General features: G+C 41.4%; 1 protein-coding gene across 2 annotated transcripts in view; it reads left to right on the forward strand.

Moving 5' to 3' along the window:
- The window catches only part of LOC136883457 (zinc finger matrin-type protein CG9776), a 135,527-nt gene that overhangs the window by 3,535 nt on the left and 111,178 nt on the right, over nucleotides 1-20,814 (forward strand). The window contains exons 2-3 of one of the 2 annotated variants that reach the window (XM_067155768.2): nucleotides 8,024-8,066; nucleotides 14,553-16,083. In XM_067155768.2, the coding sequence (XP_067011869.2) occupies nucleotides 14,557-16,083 (1,527 nt within the window). In that variant the 5' untranslated portion in view covers nucleotides 8,024-8,066; nucleotides 14,553-14,556. The remainder of the gene's footprint in view (nucleotides 1-8,023; nucleotides 8,067-14,552; nucleotides 16,084-20,814) is intronic. The other variant, XM_067155769.2, reaches the window with a different exon arrangement.

Here is a 20,814-nt window from a genome sequence, read left to right on the forward strand (position 1 = left end):
TTATTTTGGCATCATATAGTACCATGGCAATCTTGAGAGAAAATCTGTTTATGAAGCTGATGTTGTAAATGGCTTTTATTGTCGCTGCTGCTCTTAACCTTGCGTGAAGTCTGAATCAGGTAGTCGTAGTCTGAAGGGTTAAGCCATGGTAATTAAAGCTGTTTACAATTGCATCGTGCCTGAAGATCACTCTTTACAAGGGAAAAAAATGTAATGTATCCTCCTAATTCAATACAAAACATAATTCCATCATTAGATGGAGCAATAAAATTCGAGGCAAAAGTTCAGAACATCTTACATTTTCCAGCGCCACACATCCAAATGCGATTGCACTGTCATTTGTTTCTCTCTCACTCGCTTCTCACGAAGGACTTGATCGTGCGGTGGACAGAGCTGCCAACTGTTCATATAAAGAACTAGTCCTAGTGCAGCAGCGCTACTTTTATTTACAAATCTTGTTAACACAGCGGCGCTACTTTTATTTACGAATCTCGTTACAGTAGGTTAGTGACAAAGCCATTGGTCTGGATTGGTTAGACCATTGATCAGTGACAAAGCCATTGGTCTGGATTGGTTAGACCATTGGTCAGTGGCAAAGCCATTGGTCTGGATCAAGCAAAGGGGATCTGGGGGCGTAATCACCAACGTTAGAAGCTGTGAAGCGGCCCTAGGCCTCTAGTATCCTTGTGTATTTATTGTGCGCGGGTTGGTAACGGAATTCACTTACTTCATTGCTAGGAGTGACATCACATCCCATAGTGTCTCACCCAATGGAAATGCTGGTACGTAGTTAGGCGATGGACTATGGCGCGTGATAACTTCTATTAGGTTTATAACAGCAAAATTACTTCTGGGGGATGGCGGGTGGGTTCTTAACTGTCACAGTGAACACAACACTCCTCCACAAGGCATTCCACTTAAGATTTCCAACATATTACATCCTTATAATGCTATAAAAGTAATGTAAGTCTTACTGAATTTCTACCGTTGAGTCCAAAACGTGCTAAACCTAAGAAGAAAATAAAATAAAAGACAACAGACTGAAACGAAACAATAAGGACTAATAGTGAGGTTTCTGACCTCTTAGACTTAAAAAATATATATTTTTTTGTTTGTTTGATAAGAATTCAAAAAACAGGACAAAATCACTGTGTTGAAAATTCAGACTGACAATCTGTCTTTGTAGAAACACCATCCCACGAATGACTAGGAGTGTAGCAAAAAAAGAAGTATACAGGACTTTGTACCTTGATTGTTGGTTGTAGTTTGCCAACTAACACTTTAAACACAGAGGCCACTTCTCACCCAATCAAACTCCAAAAAAAAAAAAATTTGGAATTAAAAAAAAAATTAATTTCCATTAGTGTATATCAATGCGTCCGCCTCTGTGGTGTAGTGGTTAGTGTGATTAGCTGCCACCCCCAGAGGCCCGGGTTTGATTCCCGGCTCTGCCAGGAAATTTGAAAAGTGGTACGAGGGCTGGAGGGGGTCCACTCAGCCTCGGGAGGTCAGCTGAGTAGAGGGGGGTTCGATTCCCTCCTTAGCCATCCTCAAAATGGTTTTCCGTGGTTTCCCACTTCTCCTCCAGTAAAATGCCGGGATGGTACCCAACTTAAGGCCACAGCCACTTCCTTCCCTCCTCCTTGTCTATCCCTTCCCGTTTACCCATCCCCCACAAGACCCCTGTTCAGCATAGTAGGTGAGGCCGCCTGGGCGAGCTACTGGTCATCCTACCCAGTTCTATCCCCCGACCGAATGCCTCACGCTCCAGGACACTGCCTTTGAGGCGGTAGAGGTGGAATCCCTCGCTGAGTCCAAGGGATAAAGCAACCCTGGAGGTTAAACAGCTCAACTAAGTACAGTATGTGCCAAAATATACAGTACTGAAAATTATGTTAGTCTTATTGTCATTACCTTACTTATCGAGATGATAGTGTAAATGTTCAAAATGTGCTCCATTGCCCTGTAGGCGGTGTTCATAATGATCACGCAGATTTTCCAATATATTCTGGAACATAGGTTGCTGCAGAGTCCCGAAGAACGAGACGATCTTCTGATGTAATGCAGGCACACTTTTGGGTGGATCTGGACAATTAAAAAATTTGCTCCTTTAACATTCCCCACACGTAAGCATCAGGTGGTGTGAGATCGGGGGAATGTGATGGGTAGGGGAACTCAGCTCCGCAGGAAATTACTTGTCCTGGAAAGGTTTCTTGCAACATAGCCCTAGTCTGTCGAGCTGTGTGGCAGGTCGCCCCGTCTTGTTGGAACCACTGTCTATTCATATGCATGTTCCTGGCACGACAAAACCTTCTTAGATCCTGAATAAATGGCCTGATCACCATGTTCCTATAGCATTCATGGTTAACTGTAAGAGGTGCACCATCATCATTCTCTATCAAATACGGACCTAGCACACCGTTTCCTGACACTGCACACCAAATCGTCACATGCACACTGTGTAGCAGTTTCGGAACTATAGTGTCTTGCCTCTCGAAACCAAAAAAGCAAGTTGTTTGGAGATTGATAAAACCGTTCAAGTGAATGTGACTTTCGTCGGACAACCACACGTTGAACAAGAATTCTGGATCCTCGTACACCATGGCCAAAAATCGTGCACAATATTCCACTCTAACATGCCTATCATGCTCCATCAATCGTTGCCCAACCTGTATTCAGTACGGAAATCCACCTATGTCTTTAAACAATAGTCGAAGTGACGTAGGGCTGATGTTTAATTTCAGGGCTGTTCGCCGAGGACTTCGCTTTGGTGACTGCAACACCTGATTGAGAACACATCCATGATTTTTCATTTGTGGACACAGTTACTGGCCTACCAGACCTTCCCTTGCGTTGACACAATACACTACCCCTATGACGAAATTTTTTAACAATAGATAGCATAACTGTGTTGCTAGGTGCTGGCTTATTGAAGTGTTCATGATATTGTTCCGCCAATAACTTTAAACTCGGCCCACCTTGATAACTGTTTCCGTACAAGTGAAAATAATACCCCACTTTAAACACTTTTTCGTCCGTCGCGAGACCCATTGTCACTTCCAATCATAGAGCACAACGTTCTTTGCACAACGAACAATTCATCATGGCGATGTAACAACACGCAGATGCTCAGGCGTGTGCATGCGCACTGCGCAAAGATGAGTACTGTATATTTTGGCGCATACCGTATATCAATGCTCTGTGACAAACCACCCAAAGTTCATTGTCAGATGCTGAAGTGTGGAGTTTGGTGCCTCTTATACTCCTGAGACCCTGATGTTGCAGCAGTCGTTTAGGACCAGGAGATAGAGATGTGCGGTACATGATCAAGAAAATGTGTTGTACCAGATCTGTGTACAAGATTGCGGGGTCTCAGTGTTCAGAGAGTATGGTAGCTGAATTACACTTAACCACCATCACCATTTTTCCCACAATGTCTCACTTATGTGAGCTTACATTTGGGAGATGATGGGTTAAAACCAATAGGCCGAAAAACTTTCTACGTACTGAAATAGCTGAAGAGCGATGTGGCTAGGAAAATGCGCCCGGGAGTAAATTCCGAATGTCGGCAAATTGTGGAAAAGGCCATAGAGTTCAATGTTGCGACCTTTCTTTGCTTCAGTGTTTAGTGAAATGTACACCTGTCTGGAGCATTCTTCTAGAAATTGGGGTCCCGCAGCATCTGGTGGTACTTGAGCGGAATCTTTATCAGAGTAACACGGTGACTGGGTTAACCAAGCATTGTCCAGAAACTTGAAAGCAGAAGGTAGTACAAGAGAGGGCTGCTTTCTCTCACCCATCCTATTCAATATCTGAGCACGTCATGAGAGAAGTGCTCGAGGACCAGGAAGGAGGTATTTCTATCGGGAGTCGGAAGATCAGCAACCTTAAGTACGCTGATTCTGTCAACTAGTTCATAGGAACTACAGGTCCGGATGGAGAAGCTTATGTTGATTAGTAGGAAATATGGCCTAAAAATTAATAGGCGAAAGGCAAATGTGATTATTGTCGACAGACAGAAAGTCAACAACCAAATGTGAGGGAGATAGTTTGTTTAGAGTTTGACTAGAAATTAGTCTGCTTGGGCTCCATAATTCCAATGATTTCCAGAGAAGAACGGCTATGGCTCAGGGCAACCATCACAAAACTGAGTAGCATATGGATATGGAAGGACCATACTCTTACAAAGAACATAAAACTGTAACTAGGTCACTCTCTCATGTTCCCCATTGCCACCCATGCAGCTGAGACCTCGACAGTCAAACAGGCAGATGAGATGAAAATAGAGAGCTTGAAGAAGCTCCATTTAGCCTTCGCAGTGGCCTGCATGGTATGCATTAGCCAGCGTCTTGGTAGGTGTGCTAGGTACCCAACTGATGAGCCCAACCTAGCACACGAGGGCGGAACGCTGGCAACCCAACCAGGAATGAGTTAGCTGGAAAATTTATAATGTCCAATAACGGACCATTTATATTGGTATTATAAATTTACTCATTTGGGACAAATATTTCAGATTCCCTATGGGAATCAACATTTATATCATGCTCTAATGCCATCGGGGTCAGAAAAGTACAAGAGTTGACACTATCATATTGTGATGTTTTGTTAAACGTTGTATGATTTTAAGTATTGAGAAGGTTGAGCAATAAATCTTGTATTCATTTTAAGTTAAGTCTTAACTCAATACGGAACCCAACCATGAAGTTAATTACTTTAAATGACCAAGGGAGACCGAACAGGATAGATGAAAATGAGGAGCCTGGCACAAGTAAGTGGAGGCAATGCCAGGACCTAGCTAAGGGCCCCTTGATCACCAACCCATGCTCCCAAGTTGACAGCCCCTGGGGCCTCTTTTAGTCGCCTCGTACGGCAGGTAGGCGATACCGTGGATGTATTCTTCATCTGCGTCCCCCACCCACAGGGGTAGTCTAAAATGATATAAGAAACTGGGAGAGAAGTGGTGGCAAGATATAAGTTTATCGAGAAGGCTTGTTCAACATTAACTAGATGATGAAGATGATCGTTAATTTAATTTTCAAATTACCGAGCTCGATAGCTGCAGTCGCTTAAGTGCAGCCAGTGTCCAGCATTCGGGAGATAGTAGGTTCGAACACCACTGTCGGCAGCCTTGAAAATGGTTTCCCGTGGTTTCCCATTTTCACACCAGGCAAATGCTGGGGCTGTACCTTAATTAAGGCCACGGCCGCTTCCTTCCCGCTCCTAGCCCATTCCTGTCCTATCGTCGCCATAAGACCTATCTGTGTCGGTGCGACGTAAAGCAACTAGCAAAAAAAGAATTTTAAAATTTAGTTCATGGGGAGGCATTCCTTATGGTGTGAGGCTATTTAATAATCTTATGGGATATTTTGCTATTTGTTTCACGTCGCAGTGACTTGGACCAGTCTTACAGCGGCGATGTGACAGGAAGCAACCATTTAAGAGATGTATTGGTCCATCTTTTCAATACTAGCTGATATCCACTAAATTTATATGGAATTCACAGCCACATTAACTAATGTAGTACATGTTTCGTTCTTCTTCGAGAACATCCCAACTACAATTGATGGTATATCACAGTTAAAAAATACCAATTCAGAAAGGTAGGGATCATGCGGAAATTACAATTTATGCAAGAGCACACAACATTCAAAATGTAGAAAAACTGTCAATGTATTTCTTTATATTGACGTCCATTGTTTCTCTTAATAATTAAAGTGCAGAAATGCCATCATATATGCAAAATCCTTACTGGTACCATAAAATGCACTCTTAAGACACTGATTACACTCCTGCACAACATACTAAACATTGTTTGTATTGTTTTGAATGACTCAGCTCACGATAGTGAAGACAGGAAAGGACAGGAAGCGAGCGTGGCCTAAATTAGGGTTGCTGACAGTGAGGTCTGAATCCTCCTCAATCCTCTACTGTCGACAGTGCATGGCGGCTTTCAGGATTTCACTGTCCTGATTTTCTTTCTCAAAGTCTGGCGGTCTGTTACTACAAGTGTTGCCTTGTGGAAAGATTTCCCCTCCAGAGGCTGCAGCTGGTCCACCCATCTGACTGGACGTCTTTCTTGCGATCTTTCCCTCCACCACAATCTTCTCCAGAGTGCCTGTTCTTCTGGCGATGTGTCCAAAGTACTGGAGGAAAGCCTGACTGATTAACTTAAGAAGCCTAGTTCTTTCAACACGGATGCATAAAATTCGGTGTTCATTTTAAGAAATTTGGAGAATGCGTTGATAAACCCACATCTTCAAGCTCTTTATTTTCATCTCATCTGCCTGTTTGACTGTCGGGGTCTCAGCTGCATGAGTGACAATGGGGAACATGAGAGAGTGACCTAGTTACAGTTTTATGTTCTTTGTTTACCAACGCATTCTCCGAATTTCTTAAAATGAACACCAAATTTTATGCATCCGTGTTGAAAGAACTAGGCCTCTTAAGTGAATCAGTCAGGCTTTCCTCCAGTACTTTGGACACATTGAAAGAGTAAAGCAATTTTCATATTTAGGCCTGGCTTTGGACAATAACTTCAAGTTGGAATGAGCATATCTCAAATGTAAAGAAAAAAATTATTAGTGTAACTGGAGTACTAAAAAGATTGAAGGACTATGGAATAAACAGCCAACTCTTAAGAAACATATATACCTCCCTCATACATTCACATCTTATGTATATGAATATTTTATAGGGAAATTGTACACAGGAAGCTGTTAAGGAACTGGAAATACTCCAAAAGAGAGCTTTCAAAATTATGTACGGATATGATTTTCTAAAACCATCCTTGAACAATATGTTGGAGAATAAATCCATAACCACTGTGTACCTATTTCTACCTAAGTTTAATTTTTTTAAATATCTTCCCTTTTCCATGTAAAATAATGATATTATGATGTAAATATTTGTAAAACATTCCTTGTTATATGTATTCCTTATTTGTTAACTGAAACTGAAAGCTGCCAAGCTGCGATTGTAAAGGGCAGTTCATCCTTGAGCCACTAGCTCACTGGGACATTCTATAACTAATAAATTAATAAATCTTCTTGAAACAGTCGGTGGGCTGTCAACAGAACCACATCCATACATAATCATACATGTTATCATCCAGTGCAAGCGATGCCCACAAATGTCTTTGTTCAGGTCCCCAAAGATATGAAAATTGAAAGGGGAGAGATATGGGCCGCAGAGAGCTTATTAAAGTGTATCCTGCCCAAATCTCTGAAGCCTATTCCTCGCAAAGTTGGTAGTATGTGTGCAAGTGTTATCGTGAAGTTAGCGTGCTCAGACATTTTTTATTTATGGCGTGCCTCAGTTTCTGCATCATGCCTTTGTAGCGCTGTGGATTGATTGTGGCCCCATGCTCGAGCCAAAGAAAAACACTTGTGCACCTTGGTTGCATTGGACGACGTCATATGTGACTAGGTACAGATGTGGTTCCATTAACAGACTGTCCCTCTCATCACTTAGTTAACAGTTTTGGTGGTTACTTTTGAGGTACGACTTTTTTGGCATTTGACTACCCCATAGGTCTCTTGCCTTTGTTGACACTAAATCATTGACCTGTCTCAGTCTCGTCCTTGGGTTTGACAGTATGAAAGTGACTGAAATATGAGTGATGCTAGTAGCAAACCAGTCCCTGTTATGATTAGTGTGAAAATTCCGCTCTTAGTGTTTCTTCTGTGGGCTTGACAGACGTGTGTAATAGCACTTTCTGGCTTGATGTGGAAAACAACAGGAAAACTACCTCACCACTCATTTCCCTAGTACTTCTTCGTCATCTGACAGTTGATGTTGGAACTGTCAAGGATTCAACAAGCCTTCGGGCTGAGTACTTGCAAACACATACAAAGGAGGTCTGTTCAACAGCATTCAGCTAGCTATTCCAAAATAGAAACTTTGATTCATCTGTAGTTTTGACACTATCTCATGGAATGAGGATTTTTATATTTTCTTATGTTTCTTTGTTTTTCTTTTTTTGAATTGAGTTATTTCTTTATTATTTTAAATTTTGTTTTTTCAGGACCCTGTACATTTTGAACTGAAGATTTTACCACTGCTTTGTGGTAAGTAATGAGGGAGGAAGCCATTAATGTTAATGCAGACCCGTGCCAAGTTAAAGTCTTAACGTGGTGGTTACTACAAATACTGACTCTAATACTCTTTACATCATTTTACATTTACTTGTGATGGATTATTTTAGGAATTGGTTCACCACAAAATGTAATATATTCTGTTGAATAATAAAATTTTATTTGGGCCATTATGTAACTGGAAATATCAGGTAAATTCTATAAATTTGAAGTGTGGATATACTTCTCTCTATCAGTCGCCTGAGGGCAAATGTTGCCTCTGTCGTCCCTCTCCCCGCATAAAGCTAAATTGCTCCTCCCCTTTTAACTAAGTTACTTTTATTTTTTAAATCTTTAACTGTGTTTTAATGTACTAGATGATTGTTTTAAATTAGTTTTTACTTTGTAATATTTTATGATACAGTTGAACCTGAGTTGTTCGTGTCGAGGTGGAGAGCAAATTTTGAGTGTAGTGTCAGGCCTAAGACGAAATACTGGTTTTATAGAGCAAATGGCTGGGAAGCCTTACACCTTACTTTTTATATGCTCTATTATTGCGAAAAATCGAAATCCTTCATCGGGAACTTAGACTTTCCATTAACTAAGAATTATGTACTAATCACATTTAGATGATATTTTTAAATTTTTTATGTCCGTTTGAACTGCCTGAGCACCGCGGTGCTTGTGCGTTAGCTTTGTTTAAGTTTGCTGCTTTCTTCTCTCCACCTTGAGCTTTTATTGGCCCAGTAATCCTGCATGTTCTTGCTGAACTCCATCTTGCATTCCTCGGCCCATTCCTTGGTCTCATTATGGTTTGCTTCTGTAAGGGATGTTACAAAGGATTTTGTTTTGAAAGTTGAATGGTAGTTGAAAATGAAGATCCACAGCCTGTTTCCAGTCATTTGACCAGGTCAGGAATGAAATGAATAAAGCCCCCATCTAGCAGCGAGGATAAGAATTGTGCCGGCTGCAGAAGCCTGTCGCACTCCTCTGGGGCAATGATTAATGACTGACAGATGAAATGAAAGATGACAGGGAAAACCAGAGTACCCAGAGAAAAACTCTTCCCATCTCCGGTTTGTCCAGCACAAATCTTACATGGAGTGACGGGATTTGAACCACGGAACCCAGCGGTGAGAGGTCGGCGTGCTACCGCCTGAGCCACGGAGGCACCTTGAATGGTAGTTAATTATTATAGCATGATTAATATTATCTTCTCTACCTGCTGGATCCACAGGGATTCATTGGCTTTACCAGAGTTATCTTGATGTAGATGCCTGCTACCAATAGTTGTGATGTCATGCTTAGTGCTTGGTCTTCATCGTCGTGCGTAATTCCTATACTACTGATACATTGCTGAAAACCCATCTTTTATTGATGATTTTTCATACAGTTATCACTTCAAAGCACAATCTAACATCTCTAATAATGTAGAAATAACAACATCATGCTACCAAACCACCGTGTCAACAAGACTCAGATTTTCATATCCGAGCACTAAACAAGTGGCGTCATCCCAATGGAAACATCAAGTGTAGCAGGCTGGAACTGCCTATTGAGTTGGACATGGCTTTACCCTTGCTGGCTACTTTGACAATCTTATAGGACATCCTATGGGAGTCTGTTCTATATAGGTGTCTTCTGATGGCATTGTGAGGGGTTCTTGGTGTTGATAGAGTTCACGATTTGCTTTGTGCCATTCCCTTCCATCTGAGAGGATCCTTGGTCTGCTGTCTTTCTCAGGAATTTCCTTTCTTGTTCTCCGAGAACTCTTAGTGTGGTCTTCTTAGTTAGATATAGGCACTTGGCTGCGTAGAGGACTATCGCATTGGAGTGTCTTAGTTTGACATTCATCGTTAGATGTTTTGAGGCGTCCAGTTTTTGCAGGCATTGTATGCTTTGTCTAGTTATCATATGATGATTAAAATAATTTTGTCTATTTTCAAGAATAAGGTAAAAGAAATATTTAAGAGACATAAGTTGACAACATAATGAAGTGGCATATGGCTTTTAGTGCCGGGAAATCCCAGGACGGGTTTGGCTCATCAGGTGCAGGTCTTTTGAATTGACTCCCGTAGGCGACCTGCGCGTCGTGATGAAGATGAAATGATGATGAAGACAACACATACACCCAGCCCCCGTGCCAGGGGAAGTAACGGATGATGGTTAAAAATTCCCAACCCTGCTGGGTATCGAACCCGGGACCCCTGTGACTAAAGGCCAGCATGCTAACCATAGCCATGGAGCCAGACTTTTTGTGCATAGGATCTTTTAATATATCAGGTTTGCAACATTGTTAAAGGATATATTGACAATAAAACATCACAGTAAGCGCCAAACGTTTAGTTTTGATGTTGCCATTAATGCTTTCACGGCCCTTACTCATAGACATGATAGTGTATAGGCTTTTAGGCTTATGCTGTGTCAAGAAAATAAGGTGAAATTCTTAACGTTTCGCAGAAACTGTGCTCTGCGTCCTCAGAAGAAATCTCGACTGTCCACGAGAAAGGCTTCTTTGAATTTCGGAACGTTATAATAGAAGTAGAAGTGGAAATGGTATGTTCATTCACCACCAGATGGCTCCCAGGACGTGGCACAATGCTAGCGTTCGAAGCGGAAGCTGACTGAACCATCAGAATCAGACTAAGCAGTTCACATATCTTGTTTGCGTAACATATGGCAGGTGTAAGACATAGACATAAGCCTGGAATGAAACATCTGGCGACGAGGAACGTACGTATTTGGAAAACACCGAGACGAAATAACAATAGTGAAGGGACAGGGGAGGGAACTACCTACGTAAATTCAAACCAAACCAAACCCCATGGCACTACAGCCCTTGAAGGGCCTTGGCCTACCAAGCGACCGCTGCTCAGCCCGAAGGCCTGCAGATTACGAGGTGTCGTGTGGTCAGCACGGTGAATCCTCTCGGTCGTTATTCTTGGCTTTCTAGACCGGCCTACATAAATTCACGTGTTCAAATATAGGAAGTCGTCAGCTTGTGAACGTTAACAATGTACAAAATATGCTAAAAAATACTGGACCCCCCTGCAAAAGTCAAAACTGTCAGCAGAGACATAGTTGTTAACTCGTTAGAAATAAAGGCTGAAGAAAACAATCACCTATTTTTAATGGTATGTAGGTACTGAAATTAGGTAAGAATGTGATCCACCTCAAGATACAGCAGAGTGCATCACGGATTTCAGAGGTTATTAAATATTTTCTCGCATCTGGTTAAATTTCGGAAAGGCTATTCCCAAGTAAACTTTTAGCAAAAAGATTATAATTTTTCCCTTGGTGCTTTAAATATATTTTCATGATACATATGCATGGGTTAGGTGACACTGTTTGAATAAGAAACTGAAGTGTTTGCCACAGAAGCCTTTGGAGTGAAACTATTACAGTTTTTAAGAATGAAATTGAGCATACGCATTCAAATAGTATCAGAATTAGAAAAGTAACTAAAGGGCTAGCTGTAGTATGGAAATCATCTGTGAAAACGCAGGTTTTAAACCAATCAATTGCCGTTTCATACCGATTTTAATGTGTGTTGGTTTTTTTCCCCCGACTTTTCCAAAAAATCGTATATAACAACAATTCGCTGTAGCAAGTAAATTTTGCCCCATTATGAATTCCTGCTATAACGGACTTCTACTGTATTTTGACTTTAAACTGAAAAGTCTTAGTTTTATCTCCTATGGGGTTCTTTTCCCAGCTACAGTAAGAACTGTTTTATCCAGCACCTTTGGAACCCGAGTTATTATTGGTTATCACAGTTTTCTCGATATTAGAACCTTGTTTCAGAACCTCATCCTCATCACTTTTGTATTGTACCACCTCGATTAATAATGAACTGTTCGTACAAACCAATGTCAACTTGCTCCAGCTTAGGTTTCCTTAAAAAAGGTGTTCGGTGATGGCGTTGCTTGATTCTGTGGTTGAAGGGAATGTCACTGAGAGTAGTCCATCCAGTTCCATACTTGTTCATTATATCACTGTTTTCACCACGCTGTTGTCAGGTTTTTTCTTTGGTTATATGAATGAATCGTACCTATGAAATTTCATTGCAATTTTTGTCCTGAACGGAAGATAATTGCTTTAACGCAAATCAATAGTAAAATTACCAGTAAATTAATAAATGCCATAATTACTAGAGAAATGTGCATACGTACCTACGAAGGCTATTTCGCTGTAGACACAACTCTCTTCTTCATCGTGCCATCTTTTGTATCCTTCTTGAGGTCCGGGGCTAGCATCGACAAATGAAGATGCTATGTCTGTGAATTCCAAATATTTTTTCCATTATGACACTAGCGCGGGCAGTTCAAACCTAGAAATGGAGGTGAAATGTGTTGAGGATATAATAACTTTCTTTAGCAAGGACATTGAATGTATTTTATGAAAATTGCAAGACCTAATACTAAATCGTGTATTTCACCAAAATTACCATAACCCCTGGACCAATAATAATATTAATTAATGAATTATGGGCAAAAGTCAACAGATCGGAAAGGATCAGAACACTTCAATAAATTGTAATCAAGCAAAGCAAAGAAATTCAATTGCGGAAAGACTTCACAAAGCGAGTGACATAGTAATGTACACGGCAATACGTATGTATATATTTCTGCTTTAATAATGGTATTTATTAATTCACTACTAATAGTACTCTTGATTTACCCTAAGACAATATTATCTTCAATTTAAGACAGAAATGATAATGAAATTCGATGGATACGATTCGTTCACTTCTCTTAACACCACTCCTTTCCTTTCCTTGCTCTATCCTTCAGATAGCGTTTGAACATTGACACAACACTGGGAACAAGATTTTAATATCAGAGGTAACAGTTAACTTACGCTGCACCTTCTGGCTGGCACTCATTGAATTCCTGCCTCACTGCTGGTTGATTGTATAGTGAACCGGAATGAACCACTTGATCGATTTTCCGATTAATGGAACTTTCTGGACGAAAGATTGCTGAACAAAATTGCTCTTGCTATACTGCTCTGTTATTCATGTGAGGAAGAGAGAGAGTGTATGTGCACGCAAGCGAGCTCACCAGACAAAAAATTAGTCACCCCTGGAGAAATCATTATAAGCATCATTTAATACTGTGTAATTCCCGCCCCTGGACTTGATAACCACCTGGATTTGTTCAGGAAGTGAGTCAACAAGGTTGTGCAGGTACGTCTCATCCAGATTAAGCCACTCGCTGGGGATTTGATCGAGCAGTTCAACCAAATTGCGGGGATGCTGATGTCAGAGTTTTACCCGCTGTTCCAATATGTCCCACAGGCTTTCAGTGTGGGTTCAAGTCAGGTGAATTTGCAGGCCAAATGAGATGTAATAGGGTGGGGGAGTGTTCATAAAATCAGTCACATGTGCGTCCAGCCCAATGAACTTTGCTGTTGTCATCTTGAAAAATCAGGGTATCAGTACCATACTCATCATACAGATGTTGACGGAAAGGCAACACCTGATCATCAGAATGTTTGAGTAAACAGGCTGGTTCATGTTAGTGGTCACCTCAGTGACTGGGCCCAAACCATGATATGAAAAACGCCCCCACCATGATATGAAAAACGCCCCCAAAACATCAGACACCCACCTCAAGTTTTTAACCTGACCTTGCACACATCCAGGATGAAATGCTTCGTTTGGTCTTCCGTGCACTCGATGACGTGCGTCATTGGAATAGGGCAAAAACGTGATTCGTCGGACCACATTACATTCCGCCAGTCAACTACTGTTCACGTTCAATTATTTCTAGCCCCTTGAAAACGTGCAGGTTTATGTGCCTGTGTGAGCAATTGTCTCTTGTGAGGTGCCCGACTCAAAATGTTCAATGCATACAGTTCCTATTGCCATGTTCTCTCACTTGCAGGTTGGGATGGACCTTGATTCACTGTCTACAGATATTCCTGTTGGGTTTGGAAACGGTTCTGATTCACAAGCCATGAAATGCATCTCCGGTCCCTCCTAGTCAGGATCTTTTTATGACCACAGTTCTGGCTTGTAGACACGTTGAACAGTCCGCTGAGAAACACCAACAAATCCAGCGACTTCACACACCGTATGGCCATGGGCACGGCCAGACACGATTGTCCCTTTTTGCCACTCTGTCACATCCTTACATCTACCCATGTTGACGTACAATGTCCTCTTGAAACATCAATGCCTCACTGATCGCTACTGCCTTGTGCTCACATAGAGGCACAGTTGAGCATGGGACTCGTTCTCTGCGGCATCTCTACAGGCCTAACAAACCATCTGTGCCTGCGCACTAGGGTGACAAAATTTTTGTCTGGTGAACTTATCATGATTTAGTGTGTGAGCTTAATGATTATTGTTTATAGAGGATATATTAATACTGTTTCTGTTACCTTCTGTCAGTTGTATGACTTCAAGAAATGTTCTCTTATATCTTAAAATAGTCTTCATATGAATTTAATTATACTTCTTGACTTTTGTTTTAGTGCGATGGATGATGATCAAGTCAGTCGTGAACTTGAAGAGTTAGAGAAGTTATCTCTCGACCTGTTCTTGGACGACGTTGGTGTCGAGTGGCCCAGTAAGAAGCGTGGTCTGAAGTACAAACGTGGTGGTGGTATTCGCGGCATGAGAAGTCGTGGCCGAGGAAGATGGTTGAGGGGTAGAGGTAGAGGTGGTAGTGAGAAGTATGAAGGACCAGATGATGAGGATGTGTTTGATATTGACACTAGTGAACGAAAGTGGGATTTAGACAGAGACAAAGAAGGATCTTCGTTTAAGGACGAAGACGAAGCATTTTTGAGAGCACAGTTCCTCAAGGGAAAGGGGTTTCATAAACGCAGGGCTGGTAAAAGTGGTTTTCCTGATGAGTCGTCTCGTTTTGATGACTTCCCTTCACACACTGATACTTTTGATATTGAAAGTAAAAGGCATTATCCACCCACACGAGGAGACCGCTCTCCAGCGTTTGGAAGAGCATTTGAACAGCGGTCATGGAGTAGGGATTCTCGAGAAAGTACTGGCAGGAGAAGTGACGACAATGCCGATGCTGACGATATGCCTCGAGGTCGGAAAGATCTGAGACCAATAGGAAAAGGAGAAGCATCACAGAGAGATGACAGTGAATCTCGGTTTGCTCCATCAAGGAACGACCCAAGGCTGAAACCAATAGGTTCTGGTGGAGATGTTCCTGAACCGAATTATAAGCAGCGTCTTGGTGGAGAATCTGTATCTGTCTATGAGAGTCTTCGTAAAGATTCACGTTTCATGGCAATGCAAGACAAGCAAAGGAAGGAAGCTGAAAGTATGTATGCTCCTGGAAGGACAGATCCACGGTTAGCTCCCGAACTTGTTAGCCGTTTCGGTAGGAAGGATATACGACAACCTGGAGGACCTGACAGGAGTTCCAGGGAGAAATCAGTTGGTCATTCAAGGAGCAGTCCAGTACCTGGATTAGGTCCTCCTGGAGTTGAATCAGAGATCCCCGGGTTGAGTCCTGATGATCAAGACCCCTCTCGGAAAGGACCAAGAAGCCCCTCACCGCTCCGCCCACCGAGTCCACCACCTATGAGGAAAAGAAGTCCATCCTCAATGGGAAGGAAACATGAACGTGGTTCTAGTCCTAGGCACAGAAGCCGTTGGGAACATGGTCCTTCTCCCAGCCGCATTCGACGAGACCGCAGTTTGTCGCCCAGGAGGAGGCGCCGAGAACGCAGCTCCAGCATGGAAAGGAGAAGAGATCGTCGATCTTTATCGAGAGAGAGACATCTGCATCTGTGGCGAGATTCTTCTCCTAGAAGGCGCAGGTCTATGCATAGTAGTTCTCCTCGCAGGGGTCCTAGTCCTCCAATGAGGCCATCCTCTCTATCGCCGAGGAGAGACAGCATGCCTCACGACAATATATGGAGGTCATCACCAGGTTCAAAGCAAGCTCCTGTCGAGATGCAGCGCCCTGTGCCGTATGGTGTACCTCCCTTTGAAGTCATGACTCGACATCCACCTCCTGTGTATAATGAGGTAAGATTATCTTATTTATTTACTTGTCCATTTCATTCATAGGTTATCATTAATTGCAATAGTTATATTATGTAAAATGCTTATAAAGTCTTGTACTGTTTTAGGTCCATTTTTCCCAATCTGTAAACCGTGTTGTAATGTCTTTTGTAAACAAGATCACATTCAAAATCTTAACCCCTTAACTGAGCATTAATTTTCCACATGTTGGGTTATTTTTTTTACTTTAGATAATTTTTCATTATTAACAAAATTTTCAAATATTGTCAGTGGTTCGTGATTATCCCCAAAGTTACCACGAATCCCACTATTGCCGGTAAAATCAAACGTGCTCCAAACGTAACCCAGTCAGTCTGAATGTCTTCAATTTCTTCACATTCGTGTCTGTCATCATGGAATTCATCACTCGATTCAGAAGAATAATTGTCACTTTCATCTTCGCTTTCATCGCAAAGCAAGAACATTCACTCAGAATCACTGCTAAATTACTCTGTTTGTTTACACCTGGGGGTTATAGCATGGAAGCCATATTGCTTCGACTTCTGACCACACAGAAAACGTGCACAACCACATGAATTCTACATGGAATACGATATTCCATGGAAATAAAATGTAGTACTTCGTTGCAAAATAAGGCCAATAGATGTCAGAAGTATCTATAAAGTGCGGCCAGTATCCAGTATTCGGGAGATAGTAGGTTCGAATCCCACTGTCGGCAGCCCTGAAAATGGTTTTCCGTGGTTTCCCATTTTCACACCAGGCAAATGCTGGGGCTGTACCTTAATTAAGGCCACGGCCGCTTCCTTCCTACTCCTAGCCCTTCCTTGTCCCATCGTCGCCATAAGACCTATCTGTGTCGGTGCGACGTAAAGCAACTAGCAAAAAAAAAAAAAGTATCTATAAATTTCTGAAGCTTATAAGCGGTTGACGCTGGGAAGGGGTTAATCTAAAATATTATAAAAGCAGAATCAATTTTTTCAAAAAACTTTATTTATGTCTTATTTTTCTTATGGAGACTTAAAAAACTGAGGAGTTTTGTGCATTCTCGGACTGCCTGCAAATGCTGTTAAGTTCAAATACCCAGAATTTGTCCAAGATAAGTCTACAATCAGTGTATATGCTGAAGATATTTCAGTAATTGCAATTTAATAGCACACCATACCCAGAAAACTGGAGTTGGAAAATTATGATTATGATTAATTATTATTGTGACAGAAAAACCTGAATGATGAAACAAAATGTTCTGGTATGTTCTATGATATCCTTGAACAGTGTCGCTGATTCATGAATTTATCTGTATCTTTTTCTTTAGTTATAATAATAATAATAATAATAATCGTATGGCCTCAGCTACCATTTGCAGACATTTCTATTTGACGCCATCTGACTCACTGCTCGTCAATTTCGACGTTCCGGTTTACTCCTTCTGCCATCTAGCGGACCTAGAGTAAACCGGATCTCTCTTGGGCGTCTGTGGCTGAGATTTAATTAATTTTGTCGGGTAAATACCAAATGTATCACCAGAGATCTTTTACATGCCGACATCGTACAACATGGAGTGTCGAAAGGACTTTTTTCCGCCCTTCAAAAATCCGACTACCTCTGCCGGGTTTGAACCCGCTATCTTGGGATCCGCAGGCCGACACTCTACCACGGATCCACAGAGGCAGTTATGCTTTAGCCTATCTAAATTTAAAGTAATTGTAGTTTTCTTTTATTGAATGCATTTTTATTTTACTAGTCTATGCAAATCACATTAATGCTCTCAAAAGACATTTCCTATTAGAATTAACTGAAATTCTGTTTTTTTTTCTTCAGTATGCTACAAAATGTTTAATGTTCAAATGAAAATTTTCTGAAAATGCTAAATTTCACAGGGCCACTTGTGACATGTTGGTGATAGTATTTACAAAAAGAATATTTTAAACATTTCAGCATAAAACACTATAGGATGGTAAATTATTTCAACACTAACAACACAACATAAAGTAAATTCTTCTTGCGTTGAACTCTGTAACTACTGAAGATGTGCCATTGTTGCAGATGAAATCACAGCAAAAATCGTAACTCTAGGGCCATCAGAATATTTTTAGTTGGGAGTCTGTGAGGGCTGAGCATTGGTGGACTGCTACACTGATGGCAAAAGGGTACCAAAACTCCAACTAGCACTGTTGACATTATGATACAAATTTTTTGTCCATTTGATGTCGGTTTCAGGGACTCTGTGGAAGCATTGTGCATGCCAGATGAGATTGTCGGGTACCCTGTCAAATGGCTTTTCCATGTCTTAAAAAGACCACGTGATCCTTCTTGTTCCAGGAGAAAGCGAGCTGCATGAATATCATCTGTGTACCACTTCCTTTAACAAACTCGCATTGGTTCGGCGTGATGTAAACAATGTTATGAAGCTGGGTGTCAAGAACTCTTTCAAAGATCTTTATCATGTGGCATAGGAGATGAATTGGACGATAATTTGAGCATTCGGTTACATCTCCTTTGCCTTTGCACATGGGCACTGGCCAGACTGTGAGAACCTCATTTGACTCCACAATGCGATTGAAGAGGTTCGTGAGAATGGAGGTGCCACAGTTACCTAGAATATTCCATGCCTCAGCTGGGATATCATCGAGCCCAGTTGCCTTCCCTTTCTTCATTTATCGGTTGGCAGTTTCCACTTCTGTTGTTATGATGGATGATAAGTGTTTTGGTCCAAGAACTGGATCAATGCTCTATTCGGTGTGGAAATTTTCATTGGAGATTTTTTAAAATTACTCACTCCAGTGGAAATTCAATCGCACTTGTATCTTGAAGGACTTAGTGTTCGTCATCCTTGATGTATTTGACAATGCTGGCATCGAACGTTGAGCGGTGCTGCACTCTAGCCATATGGTAGATCTTATTTGCTACCTCAGGTGTATCCAGCTCTTCATACAATTGATCGTAGCATGCTGATTTTGCTATGACGACTGGTTGCTTTGCTGCTGACCTCAAGGACTTATCGTTGATGGTCTGCTTCAGTACGAAATACCAGCCATGTCTTGAAAGTCACTTTCCTTTCCTTACTGACTCTTTATACATCATCATTCCACCACCATATCTGCTTGTCTAAAAAGCACCTCCCCAGTTTGGTTGTCCCTAGTACTTTACAGGATGCTGTGCAGGTATGGAGGGCTAAATTGTTCCATTTGGATGCGACTGATTGACTGAAGTCGACTTTGATTTCCGAGGTGCATCTACAAGCTGTTGTTTGCTCCTTCTTAACTGCCATAGCTTGATCCTCTCCACTACAACTGTTTGCACTCTTCTCTGGTGAATAACGCTCAGTCGCATATCCAGAACAAGTGAATGATGCTGAGGGACAATGCAGTCGGATGAATAACATTTACATTTGTCACCAACTCCAGGTCTCGTCAGCGGATCACCCAGTAATCAATTTGAGTTGTATGCCCTCCGCTGTTAGGTGATCAGCAGGGATGATCTCTTAGCTACAGCAAGGTCATGTGGCATCCATCTACACTACATGTGCCAAATCCTTGGCCTCCATGTTGCTGTTCATAGCCATCACTTTCTTGTCTGACATGTCCATTGAAGTCACCTCCAATAGCGATATGTTTGTCTTGCCCAATTGACTCTCAACTTCTCTCTGGCTACCACACCAATACCATTCTGGATTGACTTTTGGCCATTATAGATAATTTTGAAACCTTCCCCAATGTCCCTTGACTTTCCTCCTTTCAACTATGTCTCCTGAACACACGTGATATCGATACAGCGGAATTTAAGGACACCGGCCAGCTCGCAGCTTTTATGTATGACTGATGCTGTTAAATGGTAAAACAAAAGTCGCTTTTGTATGTGAAAGATAATTAAAAATACTTGTTTTAACTCCAGTAATCTTACAATTGTTCATGTGCAGTTATTTGTGCAGCCTAAAAATGTTAAAAAAGTTAACTTTCATCATTTCTCAGGAGCCTTAGTAAAAAAGTGCAAAAAAAAGACTTAGATGAAAATGTACTTCTTCTAAGTTCCTTTCGACAACCATCTTGACTGTGCTTTCTCTGTTGTAAGTTGCTGGGAATAACTCTGCTGCTTTCAAGTTTCTGAGGTTTTTTTAGTCAGGAGAGTTGTCTGCTGCCAACACCTGATATCTGCTTCTGCTTCTCATTGTGTGACCAAAGTATCAAAACTTTCTCGTCTTTACAGTGGTCAGTACTACCTTATTCTTTCTCATCCTTCGAAGGATCTCTTCATTTGTGACATGATCTGTTCATGACACTCTTAGCACCAATCAGTAGAGCCACACCTCAAAGCCTCCTAATATTTTATTGAGCGATTTTGTCAAAGCCCGTTTTTTCAACACCGTAGTGGAGAACATAAAATGCATAGCAACAAAGATGTCTCATTTTTTTGCAGCTAAAGGTAATTGAAAAATGCTACGAGAGGAATAGGCAGTTGTGTTTATGTTTCGTAGATCTAGAGAAAGCATATGACAGGGTACCGAGGGAAAAGATGTTCGCTATACTGGGGGACTATGGAATTAAAGGTAGATTATTAAAATCAATCAAAGGCATTTATGTTGACAATTGGGCTTCAGTGAGAATTGATGGTAGAATGAGTTCTTGGTTCAGGGTACTTACAGGAGTTAGACATGGGTGTAGTCTTTCACCTTTGATGTTTGTAGTTTACATGGATCATATGCTGAAAGGTATAAAATGGCAGGGAGGGATTCAGTTA

Source organism: Anabrus simplex, chromosome 11 (genome assembly GCF_040414725.1).
Source record: "Anabrus simplex isolate iqAnaSimp1 chromosome 11, ASM4041472v1, whole genome shotgun sequence".
Taxonomy (NCBI): Eukaryota; Metazoa; Arthropoda; class Insecta; order Orthoptera; family Tettigoniidae; genus Anabrus; species Anabrus simplex.